Source organism: Clytia hemisphaerica, unplaced genomic scaffold (genome assembly GCF_902728285.1).
Source record: "Clytia hemisphaerica strain Z4C2 unplaced genomic scaffold, Clytia hemisphaerica genome assembly, whole genome shotgun sequence".
NCBI classification, from domain to species: domain Eukaryota; kingdom Metazoa; phylum Cnidaria; class Hydrozoa; order Leptothecata; family Clytiidae; genus Clytia; species Clytia hemisphaerica.
In genome coordinates this window covers 58,979-78,424 of record NW_027104131.1, presented here as the reverse complement: position 1 = coordinate 78,424, position 19,446 = coordinate 58,979, and the positions used below count along the sequence as shown (strand labels likewise).

Sequence of the window (19,446 nt, the reverse complement as noted above, 5' to 3'; positions counted from 1 at the left end):
AATTGCATCATCTTCCTCTCTTCATTTCTTTGAAGCAGATGATGACATGAGTGTTTCCCTCCTTTGATGTAAACCAAAAAAAATTTTTTTGTTGTTGTTGTTGTTGTTGTTGGTCAAAAGTTACTCCTCAATTGAAAATTACACTGATTAAGTATAGTTAGGGAAATTTCTAGCATCTAATGGTATTTTTGTCTCGATCCTTCGTACGATTTACGATAGATTAAGTATAGATATATGCAGCCATGATCATTTTACAGTTTTACAAATTATAAATATTATACTATTGATCTTTCAAATTTACTTTACAATACTATCTTTCGTTACCTACTGATCTATATGAAGATATATTATGTTCGAAATAAGCAGACGTATTTGCTACGTATTTGTATTGAGTCTATCACCCGTGCTACCTCCTGTTCCTCATAGTACTCTTTCAATAGAAATTACATTAACACTATTAATTTTTATAAAGCCATCTTGTCCGAATAATGTTATTGAAAAATTTTACCATATACAGTATCAAATTTCAAAATAGTAATTATAGTAATATGTACATTTTTTGTATAAAGATAAAATTTCCAAATTATGTATTATGGACAAATCTTTCAGATATGACGTCTAACATTAAAGTTATCATATTGACTTTTATTTTCACCACCCAACATCTAAATGGTAACCTTTTTATTTCGACCACTAAGTTGATATCGTGATGGGGATTGTTATACCGTTTTCCCGTCATCATATTTGCTGAATCCTCTAATCCTGGAATTTAAAAAAATTACATCATCGTCACACAGGTTTTTAGATGTTCAAATACCGGAATTTAAAAAGAGTTCATCCCGTCACTTCGTAAATGTACAAACCCCCTATATTTATAATTGGTACTACGGAATTTTTCGGTTTTTGCCTCCTACCAAATATTTATATCTCCGTAAAAATTTTAAGGCGTTTAAAAAACCTTTCGCTTGCGAACACGAGATTTTCGTATCGTGCGTAACCCCTTTTACAATTGATTGTTATGCTAATTTTAATGGTCATTAAAATCTAGTTTTTAAACTAAACTCTCTTTACAATATATTTTTCATTTCGATCAAAATTTACAGAGATTTTCATTTAGAGTTCGACTTTTCAGTTGTTAACCTGTTATCAATGAAAGTTCTCTTTTACCTGAAGGTATCTTTTAAAATGGATATTCTAATTAACACTTTATCACAGTTGATAAAATTGATCTCAAATCTTTTTTGATGGTTATATTGGCATGAACTGAATTCTAATGATAACTTATAATTCCTTGGATCAAACACTTGGCATATTTTATTTAAATCAGCTCATCATTCACACAAAAAGTAATCTCTTATTTCTCATTTCTACACCAGTAGCAGATCGTAATACCTAACTGTATAACTGAACATGGTAATTGTTATGCTAATTTTAATGATCATTAAAATCTAGTTTTTAAACTAAACTCTCTTTACAATATATTTTTCATTTCGATCAAAATTACAGAGATTTTCATTTAGAGTTCGACTTTTCAGTTGTTAACCTGTTATCAATGAAGTTCTCTTTTACCTTGAAGGTATCTTTAAGAAATGGATATTCTAATTAACACTTTATCAGTGTTGATAAAATTGATCTCAAATCTTTTTTGATGGTTATATTGGCATGAACTGAATTCTAATGATAACTTATAATACCTTGGATCAAACACGTGGCATTTTTTACTTAAATCAGCTCATCATTCGCACAAAAAGTAATCTCTTATTTCTCATTTCTACACCAGTAGCAGATCGTAATACTTAACTGTATAACTGAACATGGTAATTGTTATGCTAATTTTAATGATAATTAAAATCTAGATTTTAAACTAAAATCTCTTTACAATATCTTTTTCATTTCGATCAAAATTTACAGAGATTTTCATTTAAAGTTCGACTTTTCAGTTCTTAACTTGTTATCAATGAAAGTTCTCTTTTACCTTGAAGTTTTCTTTAAGAAATGGATATTCTAATTAACACTTTATCACAGTTGATAAAATTGATCTCAAATCTTTTTTGATGGTTATATTGGCATGAACTGAATTCTAATGATAACTTATAATTCCTTGGATCAAACACTTGGCATATTTTATCTAAATTAGCTCATCATTTGCACAAAAAGTAATCTCTTATTTCTCATTTCTACACCAGTAGGAGATTGTAATACTTAACTGTATAGCTGAACATGGTAATTGTTATGCTAATTTTAATGATCATTAAAATCTAGTTTTTAAACTAAACTCTCTTTACAATATCTTTTTCATTTCGATCAAAATTTACAGAGATTTTCATTTAGAGTTCGACTTTTCAGTTGTTAACCTGTTATCAATGAAAGTTCTCTTTTACCTTGAAGGTAACTTTAAAAAATGGATATTCTAATTAACACTTTATCACAGTTGATAAAATTGATCTCAAATCTTTTTTGATGGTTATATTGGCATGAACTGAATTCTAATGATAACTTATAATTCCTTGGATCAAACACTTGGCATATTTTATCTAAATTAGCTCATCATTCGCACAAAAAGTAATCTCTTATTTCTCATTTCTACACCAGTAGGAGATTGTAATACTTAACTGTATAGCTGAACATGGTAATTGTTATGCTAATTTTAATGATCATTAAAATCTAGTTTTTAAACTAAACTCTCTTTACAATATCTTTTTCATTTCGATCAAAATTTACAGAGATTTTCATTTAGAGTTCGACTTTTCAGTTGTTAACCTGTTATCAATGAAAGTTCTCTTTTACCTTGAAGGTATCTTTAAAAAATGGATATTCTAATTAACACTTTATCACAGTTGATAAAATTGATCTCAAATCTTTTTTGATGGTTATATTGGCATGAACTTAATTCTAATGATAACTTATAATTCCTTGGATCAAACACTTGGCATATTTTATTTAAATCAGCTCATTATTCCCACAAAAAGTAATCTCTTATTTCTCATTTCTACACCAGTAGCAGATCGTAATACCTAACTGTGTAACTGAACATGGTAATTGTTATGCTAATTTTAATGATCATTAAAATCTAGTTTTTAAACTAAACTCTCTTTACAATATCTTTTTCATTTCGATCAAAATTTACAGAGATTTTCATTTAGAGTTCGACTTTTCAGTTGTTAACCTGTTATCAATGAAAGTTCTCTTTTACCTTGAAGGTATCTTTAAAAAATGGATATTCTAATTAACACTTTATCACAGTTGATAAAATTGATCTCAAATCTTTTTTGATGGTTATATTGGCATGAACTGAATTCTAATGATAACTTATAATTCCTTGGATCAAACACTTGGCATATTTTATCTAAATTAGCTCATCATTCGCACAAAAAGTAATCTCTTATTTCTCATTTCTACACCAGTAGGAGATTGTAATACTTAACTGTATAGCTGAACATGGTAATTGTTATGCTAATTTTAATGATCATTAAAATCTAGTTTTTAAACTAAACTCTCTTTACAATATATTTTTCATTTCGATCAAAATTTACAGAGATTTTCATTTAGAGTTCGACTTTTCAGTTGTTAACCTGTTATCAATGAAAGTTCTCTTTTACCTTGAAGGTATCTTTTAAAAATGGATATTCTAATTAACACTTTATCACAGTTGATAAAATTGATCTCAAATCTTTTTTGATGGTTATATTGGCATGGACTGAATTCTAATGATAACTTATAATTCCTTGGATCAAACACTTGGCATATTTTATTTAAATCAGCTCATCATTCACACAAAAAGTAATCTCTTATTTCTCATTTCTACACCAGTAGCAGATCGTAATACCTAACTGTATAACTGAACATGGTAATTGTTATTCTAATTTTAATGATCATTAAAATCTAGTTTTTAAACTAAACTCTCTTTACAAAATATTTTTCATTTCGATCAAAATTTACAGAGATTTTCATTTAGAGTTCGACTTTTCAGTTGTTAACCTGTTATCAATGAAAGTTCTCTTTTACCTTGAAGGTATCTTTAAGAAATGGATATTCTAATTAACACTTTATCAGTGTTGATAAAATTGATCTCAAATCTTTTTTGATGGTTATATTGGCATGAACTGAATTCTAATGATAACTTATAATACCTTGGATCAAACACGTGGCATATTTTATTTAAATCAGCTCATCATTCACACAAAAAGTAATCTCTTATTTCTCATTTCTACACCAGTAGCAGATCGTAATACTTAACTGTATAACTGAACATGGTAATTGTTATGCTAATTTTAATGATAATTAAAAATTAGATTTTAAACTAAAATCTCTTTACAATATCTTTTTCATTTCGATCAAAATTTACAGAGATTTTCATTTAAAGTTCGACTTTTCAGTTCTTAACTTGTTATCAATGAAAGTTCTCTTTTACCTTGAAGGTATCTTTAAGAAATGGATATTCTAATTAACACTTTATCAGAGTTGATAAAATTGATCTCAAATCTTTTTTGATGGTTATATTGGCATAAACTGAATTCTAATGATAACTTATAATACCTTGGATCAAACACTTGGCATATTTTATCTAAATTAGCTCATGATTCGCACAAAAAGTAATCTCTTATTTCTCATTTCTACACCAGTAGGAGATCGTAATACTTAACTGTATAGCTGAACATGGTAATTGTTATGCTAATTTTAATGGTCATTAAAATCTAGTTTTTAAACTAAACTCTCTTTACAATATATTTTTCATTTCGATCAAAATTTACAGAGATTTTCATTTAGAGTTCGACTTTTCAGTTGTTAACCTGTTATCAATGAAAGTTCTCTTTTACCTTGAAGGTATCTTTTAAAAATGGATATTCTAATTAACACTTTATCACAGTTGATAAAATTGATCTCAAATCTTTTTTGATGGTTATATTGGCATGAACTGAATTCTAATGATAACTTATAATTCCTTGGATCAAACACTTGGCATATTTTATTTAAATCAGCTCATCATTCACACAAAAAGTAATCTCTTATTTCTCATTTCTACACCAGTAGCAGATCGTAATACCTAACTGTATAACTGAACATGGTAATTGTTATGCTAATTTTAATGATCATTAAAATCTAGTTTTTAAACTAAACTCTCTTTACAATATATTTTTCATTTCGATCAAAATTTACAGAGATTTTCATTTAGAGTTCGACTTTTCAGTTGTTAACCTGTTATCAATGAAAGTTCTCTTTTACCTTGAAGGTATCTTTAAGAAATGGATATTCTAATTAACACTTTATCAGTGTTGATAAAATTGATCTCAAATCTTTTTTGATGGTTATATTGGCATGAACTGAATTCTAATGATAACTTATAATACCTTGGATCAAACACGTGGCATTTTTTACTTAAATCAGCTCATCATTCGCACAAAAAGTAATCTCTTATTTCTCATTTCTACACCAGTAGCAGATCGTAATACTTAACTGTATAACTGAACATGGTAATTGTTATGCTAATTTTAATGATAATTAAAATCTAGATTTTAAACTAAAATCTCTTTACAATATCTTTTTCATTTCGATCAAAATTTACAGAGATTTTCATTTAAAGTTCGACTTTTCAGTTCTTAACTTGTTATCAATGAAAGTTCTCTTTTACCTTGAAGTTTTCTTTAAGAAATGGATATTCTAATTAACACTTTATCAGAGTTGATAAAATTGATCTCAAATCTATTTTGATGGTTATATTGGCATGAACTGAATTCTAATGATAACTTATAATGCCTTGGATCAAACACTTGGCATATTTTATTTAAATCAGCTCATCATTCACACAAAAAGTAATCTCTTATTTCTCATTTCTACACCAGTAGCAGATCGTAGTACTTAACTGTATAACTGAAGATGATAATTGTTATGCTAATTTTAATGATCATTAAAATCTAGTTTTTAAACTAAACTCTCTTTACAATATCTTTTTCATTTCGATCAAAATTTACAGAGATTTTCATTTAGAGTTCGACTCTTCAATTGTTAACCTATTATCAATGAAAGTTCTCTTATACCTTGAAGTTTTCTTTAAGAAATGGATATTCTAATTAACACTTTATCAGAGTTGATAAAATTGATCTCAAATCTTTTGTTGATGGTTATATTGAATTCTAATGATAACTTATAATATCTTGGATCAAACACTTGGCATATTTTATCTAAATCAGCTCATCATTCACACAAAAGTAATCTCTTGTTTCTCATTTCTACACCAGTAGCAGATCTTAATGCTTAACTGTATAGCTCTTTACAATATCTTTTTCATTTGGAGCAAAATTAACTGAGATTTTCATTTAAAGTTTGACTTTTCAGTTGTTACCTAGAAGTATTCTTTAAGAAATCGATATTTTAATTAACACTTTTATCAAATTTGGCATAATTGATGTCAAAAAATTTTTTGATGGTTATATTGGCATAAATTAAATTTTAATGAAAAGCTATGATGCATTGGATCAAACACTAGGCAAAATTTATGTGAATCAGCTCATCATTTCCAAAAAAAATAATCTCTTATTTCTCATGTCAAGACCAGTAACATATCGTAATACTTTACTGTAAAGTTGAATATGGTAATTGTTATGATAATTTTAATGATCATTAAAATCTAGTTTTTAAATTAAACTCTCTTTACAATATCTTTTTCATTTTGAGCAAAATTTACAGAGATTTTCATTTAAAGTTCGATTTTTCAGTTGTTAACCTGTTATCAATGAAAGTTCTCTTTTACCTTGAAGTTTTCTTTAAGAGATGGATAAGGATATTTTCTTTAACACCTTTATCAAATTTGGTATAATTGATGTCAAATCTATTTTTTAAGTGTTATACACGTTTTTTTTTTTTATAAGGAACACGTTTATAAGGAACTCGAGGCTGAAAATGCTTCAAAAAATAAGGAATTGTTAAGGAACTGCTCAGGCTGAGAATAAGTGGATTTGAAAATAATGTACCTTATTGGGACTAATTTGACCAAATTTTGATCTTTCAAGGGTCAAAAAGTTCAAAATTTCCTATGTAGTAAGGAACTCGATAAGGAACTTTGAGACTGAAATTCTCTGTAAAAATAAGGAACTCCAGGCTCAGAGCAAAGTTAAGGTTCCTTATAAAAAAAAAAACGTGTATTGGCAAGAATTAAATTCTAATAATACTTTAAAATGCATTGGATCAAACACTTGGCAAAATTTATGTGAATCAGCTCATCATGTACACAAAAATTAATCTCTTTTTTCTCATGTCAAGACCAGTAACATATCGTAATACTTTACTGTATAGTTGAATATGGTAATTGTTATGCTAATTTTAATGATCATTAAAATCTTGTTTTTAAACTAAACTTCCTTTAAAATATCTTTTTCATTTCAAGCAAAATTAACAGAATGAAATAAAATAAATGAAATAAAATAAAAGAAAGTAACTGAGATTTTTCATTCTGGATTTCAAAGAAATCATGCATATCAGGGTTCAATGACTGTATAGTTTCACCTATCAAATGTTATTCTAGTTTTCTTTGAAGTTCAGTCGGCGAAGTTAGATTTTTAACAATCATTTTTGTTTTTGTTTAGAGAAAAACTTTTACAGATCTTTTATCTAAAATCCAACTTGGCTGTTGACTTGTTAAGAATGACTGTTTCATTTTTCCTCGACCTTTTCTTACAGCAAAGCAAACAAAGTTTTATCTAAAATCTAAACATTTATGACAAATTTTAGTCTGTTTTTATAGGGTTAAATAATTTTACGACACTTAAACTTTGAAAACAGTTTGATCAAATTTTTACTCCACAAGAACATTTTTCTGTTGGTTATGTATACTAAAGTATCTTGTTTTCCATTTTCCTTTTATCTTTTGTTACAAAACAATGAACAAATTTTTAAATAATCTTATTAATAATTACTAACTTCTAAAAATTTCTGTCAACATTTTTTTATTTTTGAGGGTTAAGATAATTCATAAGACTTAAACTTTGAAAAGAATTTTGATCAAACTCTTAAAAGTTTTTGCTCCACAAAGATATGTTTTCCGTTGGCTATGTATACAAAACTATCTTGTCTTTCATTATTCTCTAACTTTCTTTTTTATAAAGCAATAAAAATCTTTTTTAATAATTTTATTAAAGTCCTTCGGAAGATATGGGACCCGAAATACCCCTTGGTAGCACTTTTCTGTGAAACATCAAATCTCCTAATTTTAAAAATAAAAACGGGGGTAGCGATGATAAAACAGTTTTTCAATCATATATTATAACACATTTTACGATCTTTTTACGATAATTACCTCATAGCCAAACTGTGCTTAGTGTTTTGGGAATATTAGCAAAGTTATTTAATTACTTAAAAATAACAAAGACAATATAAGCTCAATATGCTTATCGTTTCAATAAAAATAATCATATTGTGGATTTACCTTGTTTCGAAATGATCAATGATACCAATAATACCAATGCAACAACAATTAACTCTTTCCAACAAATCTAATGTTTTGGATTTGATGTTGGTCAATTTGGTTTTTGTTTTAATACCGGTGTCGGTACTAATTGATAAACTCAAAACGCACTTGAATGGAGCGCTCGACCATGGGCAGAAACCATTCGCAAGCTCGATCTGTTTCAGTGGCCACATGATTCAATCTTGAATTGAAATTGAACATTCTGTTCTGATATTGGGCTTTTCCAGAAAATAACCGTATGCCCCCTGTTGAGGAGGTCCATTTCTGTTCCAAGGGTTTGGTATGTGGCGGAATTCCATAGGGAGATACAAAAGTCTGTCAAAAATAACTGGAATTCCATGGCGGTAGCCTTTTAAATCCTACTAAAATTCAGAATTCCAGAGGGGTTTAAGCCTGAAATTGCCTGGAATTCCAGGGGGTTGCAGCATTTCTAGCCACAAAATGATGGACCTCCTCAACAGGGGTATACGGTATTTTTCTGGAAAAGCCCATTTAGCTGACGAACTAGCCTACCGGACAACCTTTATCTCCAAATGGACAACTGATACCGTGAATGTATAAACCAATACGTCATATATGGTTCCTTGCGCTTCTTGTCCATCTTGAAGTCTCCAAAAAGGTATGGGGTATTGTTTTTTTTTTCGTTTTCTATGAAAAGCTGTAGAAATTATCCTCTATTCGATTAAAAATGTTTTTTTGGATTTGTAATATATGTTTTGCGTTCTTACCTGACTAAAATGTTGTCTTATTTATAGATCAAGTTGAACTTCATGATGAAAGGGTAAGGATATTTCATATATTATTATTTGTCTATGAAATGACTGCTAGCTAGTAGCCTAATCCAAAACTGACTAAATCGTTCTTATTTAGTTATTTTTGGAGCGAATATAGTGGCTTTATAATTAAATTGTGAGCTGAAAAGAAATTCTCTTTGGTTATATACTAATAAGATGCCGAAAGTCACTCTAGAATTAAGTCTTGTCCTTTTCTAGCATTTTCTTTTTCAATACCATTCAGACATACACATTGATTAATTCTTTTCACGGATTTCAACCAACGTTTGGGTTCAGTGTACATAAATGGTAAATAATTTCGATTTCGTTAATTTTGGGAGTGGTGGGGATCACCCTGAACGTTGGTAATTTTTAAAATACTTTTCCAATAAAAAGAATTTCACCAGTATGCGCGAAATGCAGTAGTCTCAATAATGTCTCCTTAACTCGAACGATCCTTTTGGTACCGTCAGAACAATGAAAATCTTGTAGTCAAATGATATGGGGCCAGAATAGTTGTGTATTTTTTAGGCCACCAAATAGTCAGCACTCTATCTCAGATAATCAATACCTATCATTGATTCACCAGAAAACAATCTATAGCGAGTTTATGTTTCCCGTATTTTCGATGGTGGCGACGCAGGGGGGGGGTCGGTACTAAAATCTCAGACATCATGACATTTAGTGACGTGGTGGTACTGCAAAAAAGCTCAAAAATAATTTTAGTACCATGTGTACTAAAATACCAAAAAGGGTGGTCCCTTAAAGAAATTTCTGAAAAATCTTACTATTTTGTTCTAAAATCAGCCAAAATGGAGCATTTTTTAACAATTTTGGAAAATATTTTTTTTTTTTCAGGAATTTTCGAAAAAATCTTCAGAAATCTTTCAGAATTTTTCCAATTTTTTAAATATTTTTTAAAAATATTTTTATGTACAGTTCAGCACAGTTTAGTAATAAAATTATATTATTTTGCAGATTTGATGCACTAAATTCGACTAGGTTTGTAACAATGACTTCATTTTGATAAATTTAAAGCCGTAAAAGGGCAAAAAATGGGTGGTACCTATGTTAAATTGCTCAAAATAATTTTAGTACATGTGTACTAAAATAACATTTTCGAAAAATAGGTGGGGGTATGTCAAAAATTAGCGAAAATCCTTTTAGTACTCATGTATGTCTTACATTTTAGTACTGACCCCCCCCCCTGGGCGACGGTTAGTTTTTTATTTTTCTCTGCTGAGGACTACGGTAAATCAGCGTTTTTCCCGTAATCGATTTTGCGAGTCAAAAATCGTTTCAGGACAAAAGGTAGATACATAAACTCGCTTATGCCGCGGTGTGGGGTAGAAATATTTGAAGATAATGGTTCGGTAATCTCATTTTAGATCTTATGCGTGTTTTCAGGGAAACGTACAAGCCAATGCCTGAAATATCATTGATGGAGTACATTTACGATATTCGGGAATGGTTGGGTCCAATGATGAAAGGCCTTCACAATATTGTGTATCCGCACTGTTTCAAGATCGTTAAGTCCAACGGTGTGGTATAAATGAAATACAAAAACTGGGCGAACGACAAAGAATGGTTGCCACTTGACGAGACACTAAAAATTTTAAATGTAAGTGATATAATCATCAACTTACAGTATCGTTATAATAAAGGTGTGGACCCTACGTGAGACATTTTGATTTGCGGACTGCAGACTTCTATATGATTTGAAAGATTTGCCATAAAGACTGCCTCCGAGAAGAAATGTTCATTATATATCCGTGGTTTTGCGATCATGAGACATACGGAGGTAAAAATAAAATAACTGTAGATCCCGGTATTCTCAATTTTGTGAAACTCTATTTTTACTGTTCATATAAGAGGAAAACATCAACCTTCAAATCACACCGAAGCTTGTGCCAGTTAACAAAGATTGCCAAGACTTTGCACGCCTGAAGAACGATATTGGAAAGTACTACCGAGGATCTCGTCTTTTCAAGAGCGAACTGAAAGAGGAGTGGAGTGACTTTTGAATATCGAGAGTAAGTTGTACCAATACAAAGGTGAAACTCAATGGGGGCTTCCGAAATTGTTGGAAAAGACCTATTCAACGGACTTCACCGCCAATACCGAGGTGCCTGGAATCGAAGTCGCTCGTACAGTATACGATATGGACCATGGTGAAGCTCCACAGGTATTGAATCATAATAAAGAATCATTTGAAGTTAGACATAGCTCCTACTATAGCCGGGACTATACCTCATGAACTTATCATACTAAAATGTATGATCAATTATAGTTTTATAATACAACTGCGAAAATAGATAATTTTCCGATACTAGGTCACAGTGTGGATGTAAACCACACTGAAACGACCGCCTTCCATCACGCATATCACCCTCGCGAAAGAGCGCGCGCACATTATTAACGCCTACATGTCATCTCCAGTACATTTTAGATTATTCATTTAAAGCAGATTATAATATAGTCGTTTTTCATGTCTCGATTATTCAATTCCGAATAAAAGACATTCAGGGGTAAGAAAAAAGAAAAACACCCGGGTAATCTAGTTAAAAAACCGAAAGTAAATGGTAGACAAAGTCATGAGCCAAAGCAAAACGAGATTAGCGTACTACTATAAAAGAAACCGCCTCCGGCGGTCGATAATATCGACACTTCGAGGAGGAGAAGTAATTTGCCTCTTGAGAGGCGTGTAGGGATGTTTATTCGAAGTAATACGAAACAACAATTTTTTACAAACAAAACTCTATTTAAAACTTAAATTCTTTTAAGGAATACACGGGAGCATACAAGCAAGACATGCAAAAGGGAAATGCAGTGGAAATAGTATCGGAGCTAAAAATGGAATATGGACAGATGGTGCGGCAATATGGCTGATTGATAGCCAAACACAACCTACAATAGGTAAATATTTAGAATACTTGTATTCTTTCACTGGGCTCCGCTAGATAAGTGACTCGATTGATTACCGACCTACATATTTCATCTATTGATATCAACCTTTTGATTTCTTAGGGAAGATGATCGACGTTGAGGAAAATCAAGTGAGAGTACAGTAAATTATTGGAAGGGAAGCTGGAATAAGAAATGGGTTCCTCATATGCTCTATTCAAACGACAAAAGGCACAAGATGATACCGTGAGATGGCTGGATTCCAAAAGCAAGCGTCATTTTTTATAGGGGTTTACACTAATCAACGACGTCCTGACCAAGTCACATCGGGAATATCTACGTAAGAAATACAAGGAATTTAAAGAGATGAGGCTAGATGTATAATCGACCGCCGGAGGCGGTTTCTTTCATAGTGGTACGCTAATCTCGTTTTGCCTTGGCTCATTACTTCGTCTACCATTTACTTTCGGTTTTTTTAACTAGATTACCCAGGTGTTTCTCTTTTTTTTCGCTGAATGTCTTTTATTCGGAATTGAATAATCGAGACATGAAAAATGACTATATTGTAATCTGTTTTCAATGAATAATCTAAAATGTACTGGAGATGACATGTACGTTATATGTGCGTTAATAATGTGCGCGCGCTCATTCGCGAGCGTGATGGAAGGCGGTCGTTTCAGTGTGGTTTAGATCCACACTGTGACCTAGTTTAACCTTTAATATAGGCAATTTCACGGTCGTAAAGCGTAATGAGAAATAAGGACCACTGAGCACTGAGCACTGACAACTTATTATTGGTCAAGGTTTTTTGCGTCAAGCTAACCGGAAGTCGTTACTAGAGGGCAACTACTACTGACAACCATTTGAATAGTTTTTCATTGTAATCATATAGTAAAAACGTCATTTTGTCACCACTCTGTACAACCTGTACTTAAACGATTTGCCATGCTTTTCGAACTCCTGCCAAAACTTGAAATACCTTTCTCACCGCTAAAAATTTATAGCAAGCCTATATGTAGTTATCGTTTATTTTATTAAATTTATCAAATAGTAAAATCTTGTGAAATACATCTTAGTTTTACAAACTAAAGATATTACTATATGTTCATTATCTGTAGATCTTCCTCAGGTCTTTCACTGAATACACAGTATTTTATATTTTATTATGAAATCTGCCTTAGCCTATGTGCTTATTTTCAGCAAATATTAGCCTAAGACCTTCTTATCAAAGTTTTAGATTTTAAAATCAATTACGTCACTACGTCAGTCTTTTGACATCTCTTCGATATCTGGACAAATCAAACCTGATTAAACCAACATTGTTTTGGAAAATTTGAAATCTTGTCAAAACATACATACTTATCCAGTTTTGTGAAAAGAGAAGTCTAAATTTATTAAAATGTCCCATTTTCTTGCTTTCTGCCTGGTCATGTTCTTAATTTTTTATAGGATTTGGACTAAATGATAAAAAAACATGTATAAACGTGCTGTTTTTTTAACAAAAGACCTATTGTTTGCAAGCTTAAATTGAACACGCTTGATTTGCTTCTTATGAACTTTGTGCTTTTGGAAATTTTAGAACGTCCATCAAGAAACAAAATACATCCTAACTTGTTGGAAAACACCAGAAAATGCTGGCGAGACAATCTTATAGAGACACCAGCAAATGCTGACCACATTGTAAAAACACCAGCAAATGCTGGCGACACAATTTTTCAAAAACACCAGAAAATGCTGGCGACACAATCTTATAGAGACAGCAGCAAATACTTGTCACTAAATACACCAGCAAATGCCGGCCATCATAGTTTCAAATGAAAAACCAGTTAAATCGGCACCTAAAGTTTAAAAAGAAAATCAGCAATTGCTGGAAAAGAATCGTTTCTATAACACCAGCAATCACGTTTTAGTAAAGAAAATGTACACGTCTGTAATATATAAGAGAATGCTGGAAAAACGTATTTCAAATAATTGAAACAATTTTTTTAATCTTTTGCTGTTTTCTAAGACATTCCAGCAAAACAAAAATCTAGTTAGAATAAGATCCAAAAATTCAACCCAGGATCAAATTATTCGGAGTAAAAAGTAATGGAATGTCTAATTATTTCTCACATTGACGGAATTTTAACCATGTAGAAATTGCATAGTTTTGGAAATCAAAATTATTCTAACACATGACGGAAACTAAGCGTAAGTCTTAAGATTGATTTTTAAAATTACATCTGGCTATCTTATTTCTAGTAGCCGTACCAGCAAATAACTTTTTAAAAGAGCTCAAAAAATGCTGATTAATGAAGAAACCAGAAACCAGACGGAATTGCAACATTGATAAATCTTAAAAAACAGAAACCTAAGCACAGGATACATTATTAGTATATATATGCCGGAAAGATATTTTTCGGAGTTGAAGAAACACTGTTTAATTTAGCTCTCTATTTCTTTCTCCAGCGTAGCGTCTCAAATCATTAGTGTTTTGCGTAGTTCCTTGAGACTTTTGATACTGTTTTTCTATTTTTAAAATTTATTCTAGCTTTTTATATCATAATCAGGCAATTATGACGTAGCATCTTGAAGGTGTTTAACAGCGTTGACTTTCGTGTCTTTTTTGAGTTCAAGCTATTAAGCTTCGGGGACATAATAATAATAATAAAATTCTACAACCGCCCATTACTGGACATGGTTGGACATGGGAAGGTATCTCACCGTGAGGCCTATTCACTTAGAGGTATTTTCCCATGTCGAACTAATTAAATTCAAATTCACATCATTACTTCTTGCTTAAGGCAAGAGAACAAAATTGACTAATAGAAATCATTTTATGACCAACAACTTGATCCAACAAAGACTTGGCAGGGCGACCTCTTCTCGTGTATTGGTCATCATTAAATGTTAATAATTTCAAAGAACGAGAAGAGGGCATACGAAGGACGTGTGCAGCATAGTGATGTTGCTGTGATTGAATAAAATAGCTAACATCAGAGGTTCCACAGATCCTATGGAGCTGCGCATTGTTTATTGAAAATCTGTAATCATTTTGATTCTCATTCACAAATCTGAAACCACCGCGTACCATTCGACGCAGAAATTTTCGATACGCCACGTCAAGACGATTAAACTGTTCTTGATTAAGGTTCCAATTCTGACAGGCATACACAAGACGACTTCGAACAAAACAATTCAAAAACAAAACTCTCGTTTTCAGCTTTAAATGAAAGTTTTGTAAAAGATTTGACATTTGTGAAAATTTTGCAGATGCTAATTGAATACGGTGAGTGATCTCCTTTTCACCAGTATTAGGCTGATTCGAATTGAGATAAGCACCAAGATATTTAAAATCTGACACGTTTGACAGTTGACTTTCGCCGAGATCAATAATTGAGGATGGGTAGGGTATTTCATCTGGATGGTTGAGTATCATCGTTTCGGTTTTTTGAGAGTTAATGGATAAACCAAATTTTGTAAAGACTTCATTAAGCAGAACAGTAGCGCTCTGGAGACCAGTTTTTGATTGTAGAAATAAAACTAAGTCATCAGCATAGCCACACCAAGGTAACAACGATGTTCCTGATGAACTCAAGCCTTTCTCGCGCATTATCACCCTTTCATTTCTTGAGATTGAATGACTATTTATGCGATACTTGTGGACAAAGAACTGGATTAATGGATCGTTACGGCTTTTCTCGATCATCAGGCGCATAACAAAGTCTATGTACAGATTGAAGAGAAAAGGGCTTTCTGGGCCACCCTGACGAACACCGGATGTGGTTGCGAAAACTTTTCCCTCGTATAATAGAGATGTATGGTGATACAATTTTTCAAGAATTTTGAGCAATATTGGAGATTGACTGTTGCGAAATCGTAAGCTTATTGAATCAAATAACCATTTACGTGGGATATGATCGAACGCAGCAGACAAGTCAACGAATAATAGGAATACAATCTGTTTCTTACGGTGGCTGATTTGATGTACCCTTTTAACGGTATAGATCCCGTCTGTCGTACCACGATTTGAACGAAACCCATTTTGCTCGTCTGAAAGCTGTTTCTCATACCATTCACGGAGTCTGTTGAGAATGATATTAACCACAAGTTTGCAGACAGTGGACCCGATACTGAGTCCCCTGTATTTTGAGGGATCCTTCTTTGATCCTGAAAACACGGAAACAGTTTTTATGCAATTGCAATAAAAAAAGATTTGTTGCATTTGCATAAAAATTGGTTTCGTGTTGCATGGGCCTAGCACATGAAACAAAATTTATAAAATTTAATTTAGAACACGTGGGACAGTGATTCAAGAGATTTTGATTTGTGTTTATTCGTTATAACAAACTTGATTGGTTAGAATAAAAATAAAAGGTTTCAAAAAACCTTTCCGAGGTGAGGGAACACGAGGGTTTTTGTATAATTGTCAATTGCAACATGAAAACTTTGTTGCTGCAGCAAAAACATTTCGTGGAAAATGTTGCAAAATAGTGATATCTGATGTGGACACAATAAAACATATCCATGCGATTGCAACAAAAACATTTACCGGAAAATGTTGCAAAATAGTGATATCTGATGAGGACACAATGAAACATATCCATGCGATTGCAACAAAAATTTAGTTTGTTGCAATCGCAAGAAGATTTGTTTCTGTGTCCCCAAAGCTTTACACTGTAGAGAGAGGTGAGAAGATAATTTTGATAACTTTTAAGAAGAGATTTTTATGCTTGAAACTAGAAGCAAATTTTTGTTATTAGTAAAGAATTTATGTTACATTTGAGGTGAAGTTTTTTCCACGGTCAGGCCAATGTACTATTAGTAAGTATATATTTTCCCTCATACTTTAGCTTTGTTATTTTGGACTTTAGCCTAGATTTCTTGATGCCTTGTCAGCAAATTTTTAGGCCTTTTTAAAACATTTTTCTAAGCAAATTTATTGTACTTATTTTTAGCCTGCATATTGAGTCAAACATCAAACGTGAATTTTTTACAGTAAAAATACTAGTGCACCTCCCATATGTTAATCCGACGGTATGCATCTGCTTAGTGGGCGGTTCAAGGTGACGGAGCACTACCGCCTGTACACTGTTGAGTCGAGACTTGTGCATAAAAACTTAATCGTTACTGAAATTAACCGTACAATCCACGAAATGTTATAGCCCGCATTAAATGAGCCTCATGCTGAAACACAAGAGATCGAGAAGGCCTTTGAAGAATTAGACAGGCAATATCGCAGCTCCGTAGCTGTACACGAAGAATGTCAGGGGTTATTCAGACCAGATGAAAAGGAAGGAGAACCGGTTAGCAAACAGTATAGTCGAAAGAATATGTCAATTGAAGACTAATTACCATCAAACAAAGGCAGAGATGAAAAGGACAGAAAGTCAAGTTCAGAAAGATGAAGAAAAGTCAACTCGCAGAAGTTCTGGAAAAAGATCAAAGTCGGATCTTCAAAGTCGTCTAGAAATTCCTGGATGATACCAAGAACGTCGGCAAAGTCAAGTTGGACGCTGAGTTGAAAGCTAACAGATTGAGAGAGGGATCAGAAATGAAAGCAAAACAGTTGATCGGAGATGCAGAAATTCAAGAATTGCAACTTGAGAATGAGTACCAGATCGCAATGGCGACTGACTGACGATTTTGGTGAAGTGTCGAGTAACTTCATCAGCTACGGATGTTCGTCGTCTTCTACAAATATTGGTCTTTATGTTGTGCCTGTAAAACTGCGTCATGTCAATCATCAAAACAAAGTCCACACGCGTGCTTTGTTTGATCCAGGAAGTAACGGATCCTTCATCAGTGACGAGATTTCAAGGTCATTTGGTTCTTCAGAAATTCACACATCTCTCACTGTGAAGACTTTGCATGGTAAGAAGCTCAACAAGTGCCATTTGATCGGAAATCTTTGCATCTCTTCTACAACAAGCGATAGCTCCATCGAACTTCCACGTTTGTATACCCAAAGGGAATTTCCGGTTGACATAGAAGATGTTCCAACGTACGATAATGTCAAGAAGTGGAGTCACTTGTCATCAATCTTATGCCACTTACCAAAATCACTAAAGGATTTCAAGGTTAGTTTTGTTGATCGGTTCCAATTGTACAAAGGTATTAGCCCTTGAAGGTCATGGTGATGGACCTTATGCATTCCAGTCAAGGCTCGGATGGTGTGTTGTCGGAACACTGAGAGGATCCAAGTCATTGTCACTTTCAAGCCATCTTGTCCATTCTAAACCCGAGGAGATGACTTGTCCATCATGTCATTACTACCGATATGAAGAAAGATTGAAAGACAGCTCGCTACATGAGATGCTTCAGACAATGTACGAACATGACTTCAACGAACGATCAACCTCAGAATTTGATCGCGATTATTCGCAAGATGAGAAAGCATTTATGGACGTGATGAATGATGAATGCAAGTTTGTCGACATAAAGTATGTCATGCCATTACCTTTCAGAGAGGAATCGCAGTTGTTCAACAATCATCATATAGCAGTTTCAAGAGCAAGCTATTTGAAAAGGAAGCTCGTGAAGGAGAAAGGATAAGGAATGACTACTTGATTTCGATGTCTAAGTTGTTCGAGCATGGACATGCAGTGTACTTCGACTGCTATGAGGACACCCGGTGATGGCGACGTATGGTACATACCACATGGCGTTTACCATCATCCGCGTAAATCTGACAAGCTTCGAGTCGTCTTTGATTGCAGTTCAAGATACATGAGTATCCCGGGGGGGGGGGGCAGCTGGGCAAAAGGACCGACGGGTATGTGCGGGTCCTAAGGGTACCTTTTCCAATATGTTTAAAATGCACTGTAAGGGTCGGAAAAACTAGAGATGCACTGTAAGGGTAGAAATTTCAGAAAATTCTTGAAAAATCTAGATATTTTGACCAAAAATGCTATAATTTTGACCATTTTTTGCACGAAAGGGATCGAAAATTTGGGGGAAAATGCACTCAAAGGGTATGATTTTCACTGATTTTTGCTGCACTGTAAGGGTGCAATGTTAAAAGCCAATTTTTGGCCCGCACATACCGTCAGTCCGCAAACCCAGTGCCCCCCCCCGGGATGAGTATCTCCTGAATAACACTTTATTACAAGGATCAGACTTGACTTTAATTGTTGTTGACATTTTCTCATTTTCATATGAAGTTTTATTTAGAGCTTAAGCTGCTTTGTATATACTGCTAACTCATTTGTTATGGAGATTGCTTATGACAGACCTGTCTCTTTGAAGGTGGAAATTTTTTCCCTAAGTGGTGACATAAATCTCATTGTTTAAATCATTATCTTGTAAACCATTATATTTTTTAAATTT

At 32.6% G+C, this 19,446-nt stretch overlaps 1 protein-coding gene and 1 long non-coding RNA gene across 6 annotated transcripts; one reads left to right on the top strand and one right to left on the bottom strand.

Annotated features, from left to right (window-relative positions):
* The first annotated feature begins 5,385 nt into the window (after positions 1-5,385).
* Positions 5,386-12,517, top strand: LOC136813661 (uncharacterized). 5 transcript variants are annotated; one of them, XR_010847523.1, is made up of 8 exons: positions 5,386-9,080; positions 9,217-9,242; positions 9,479-9,543; positions 10,642-10,704; positions 10,769-10,855; positions 11,107-11,419; positions 12,019-12,150; positions 12,262-12,517. It is a non-coding gene; the product is annotated as an uncharacterized lncRNA (long non-coding RNA). The 5 variants fall into 5 exon arrangements; XR_010847519.1 differs by having other exon boundaries at positions 10,642-10,855; XR_010847520.1 differs by having other exon boundaries at positions 10,623-10,855.
* A 2,388-nt stretch (positions 12,518-14,905) lies between these two features.
* On the bottom strand, positions 14,906-15,730 carry LOC136813657 (uncharacterized). Its single transcript, XM_067070159.1, has one exon. The coding sequence runs from the start codon at positions 15,728-15,730 to the stop codon at positions 14,906-14,908; it is 825 nt and encodes a 274-aa protein (XP_066926260.1).
* Positions 15,731-19,446: the final 3,716 nt, after the last annotated feature.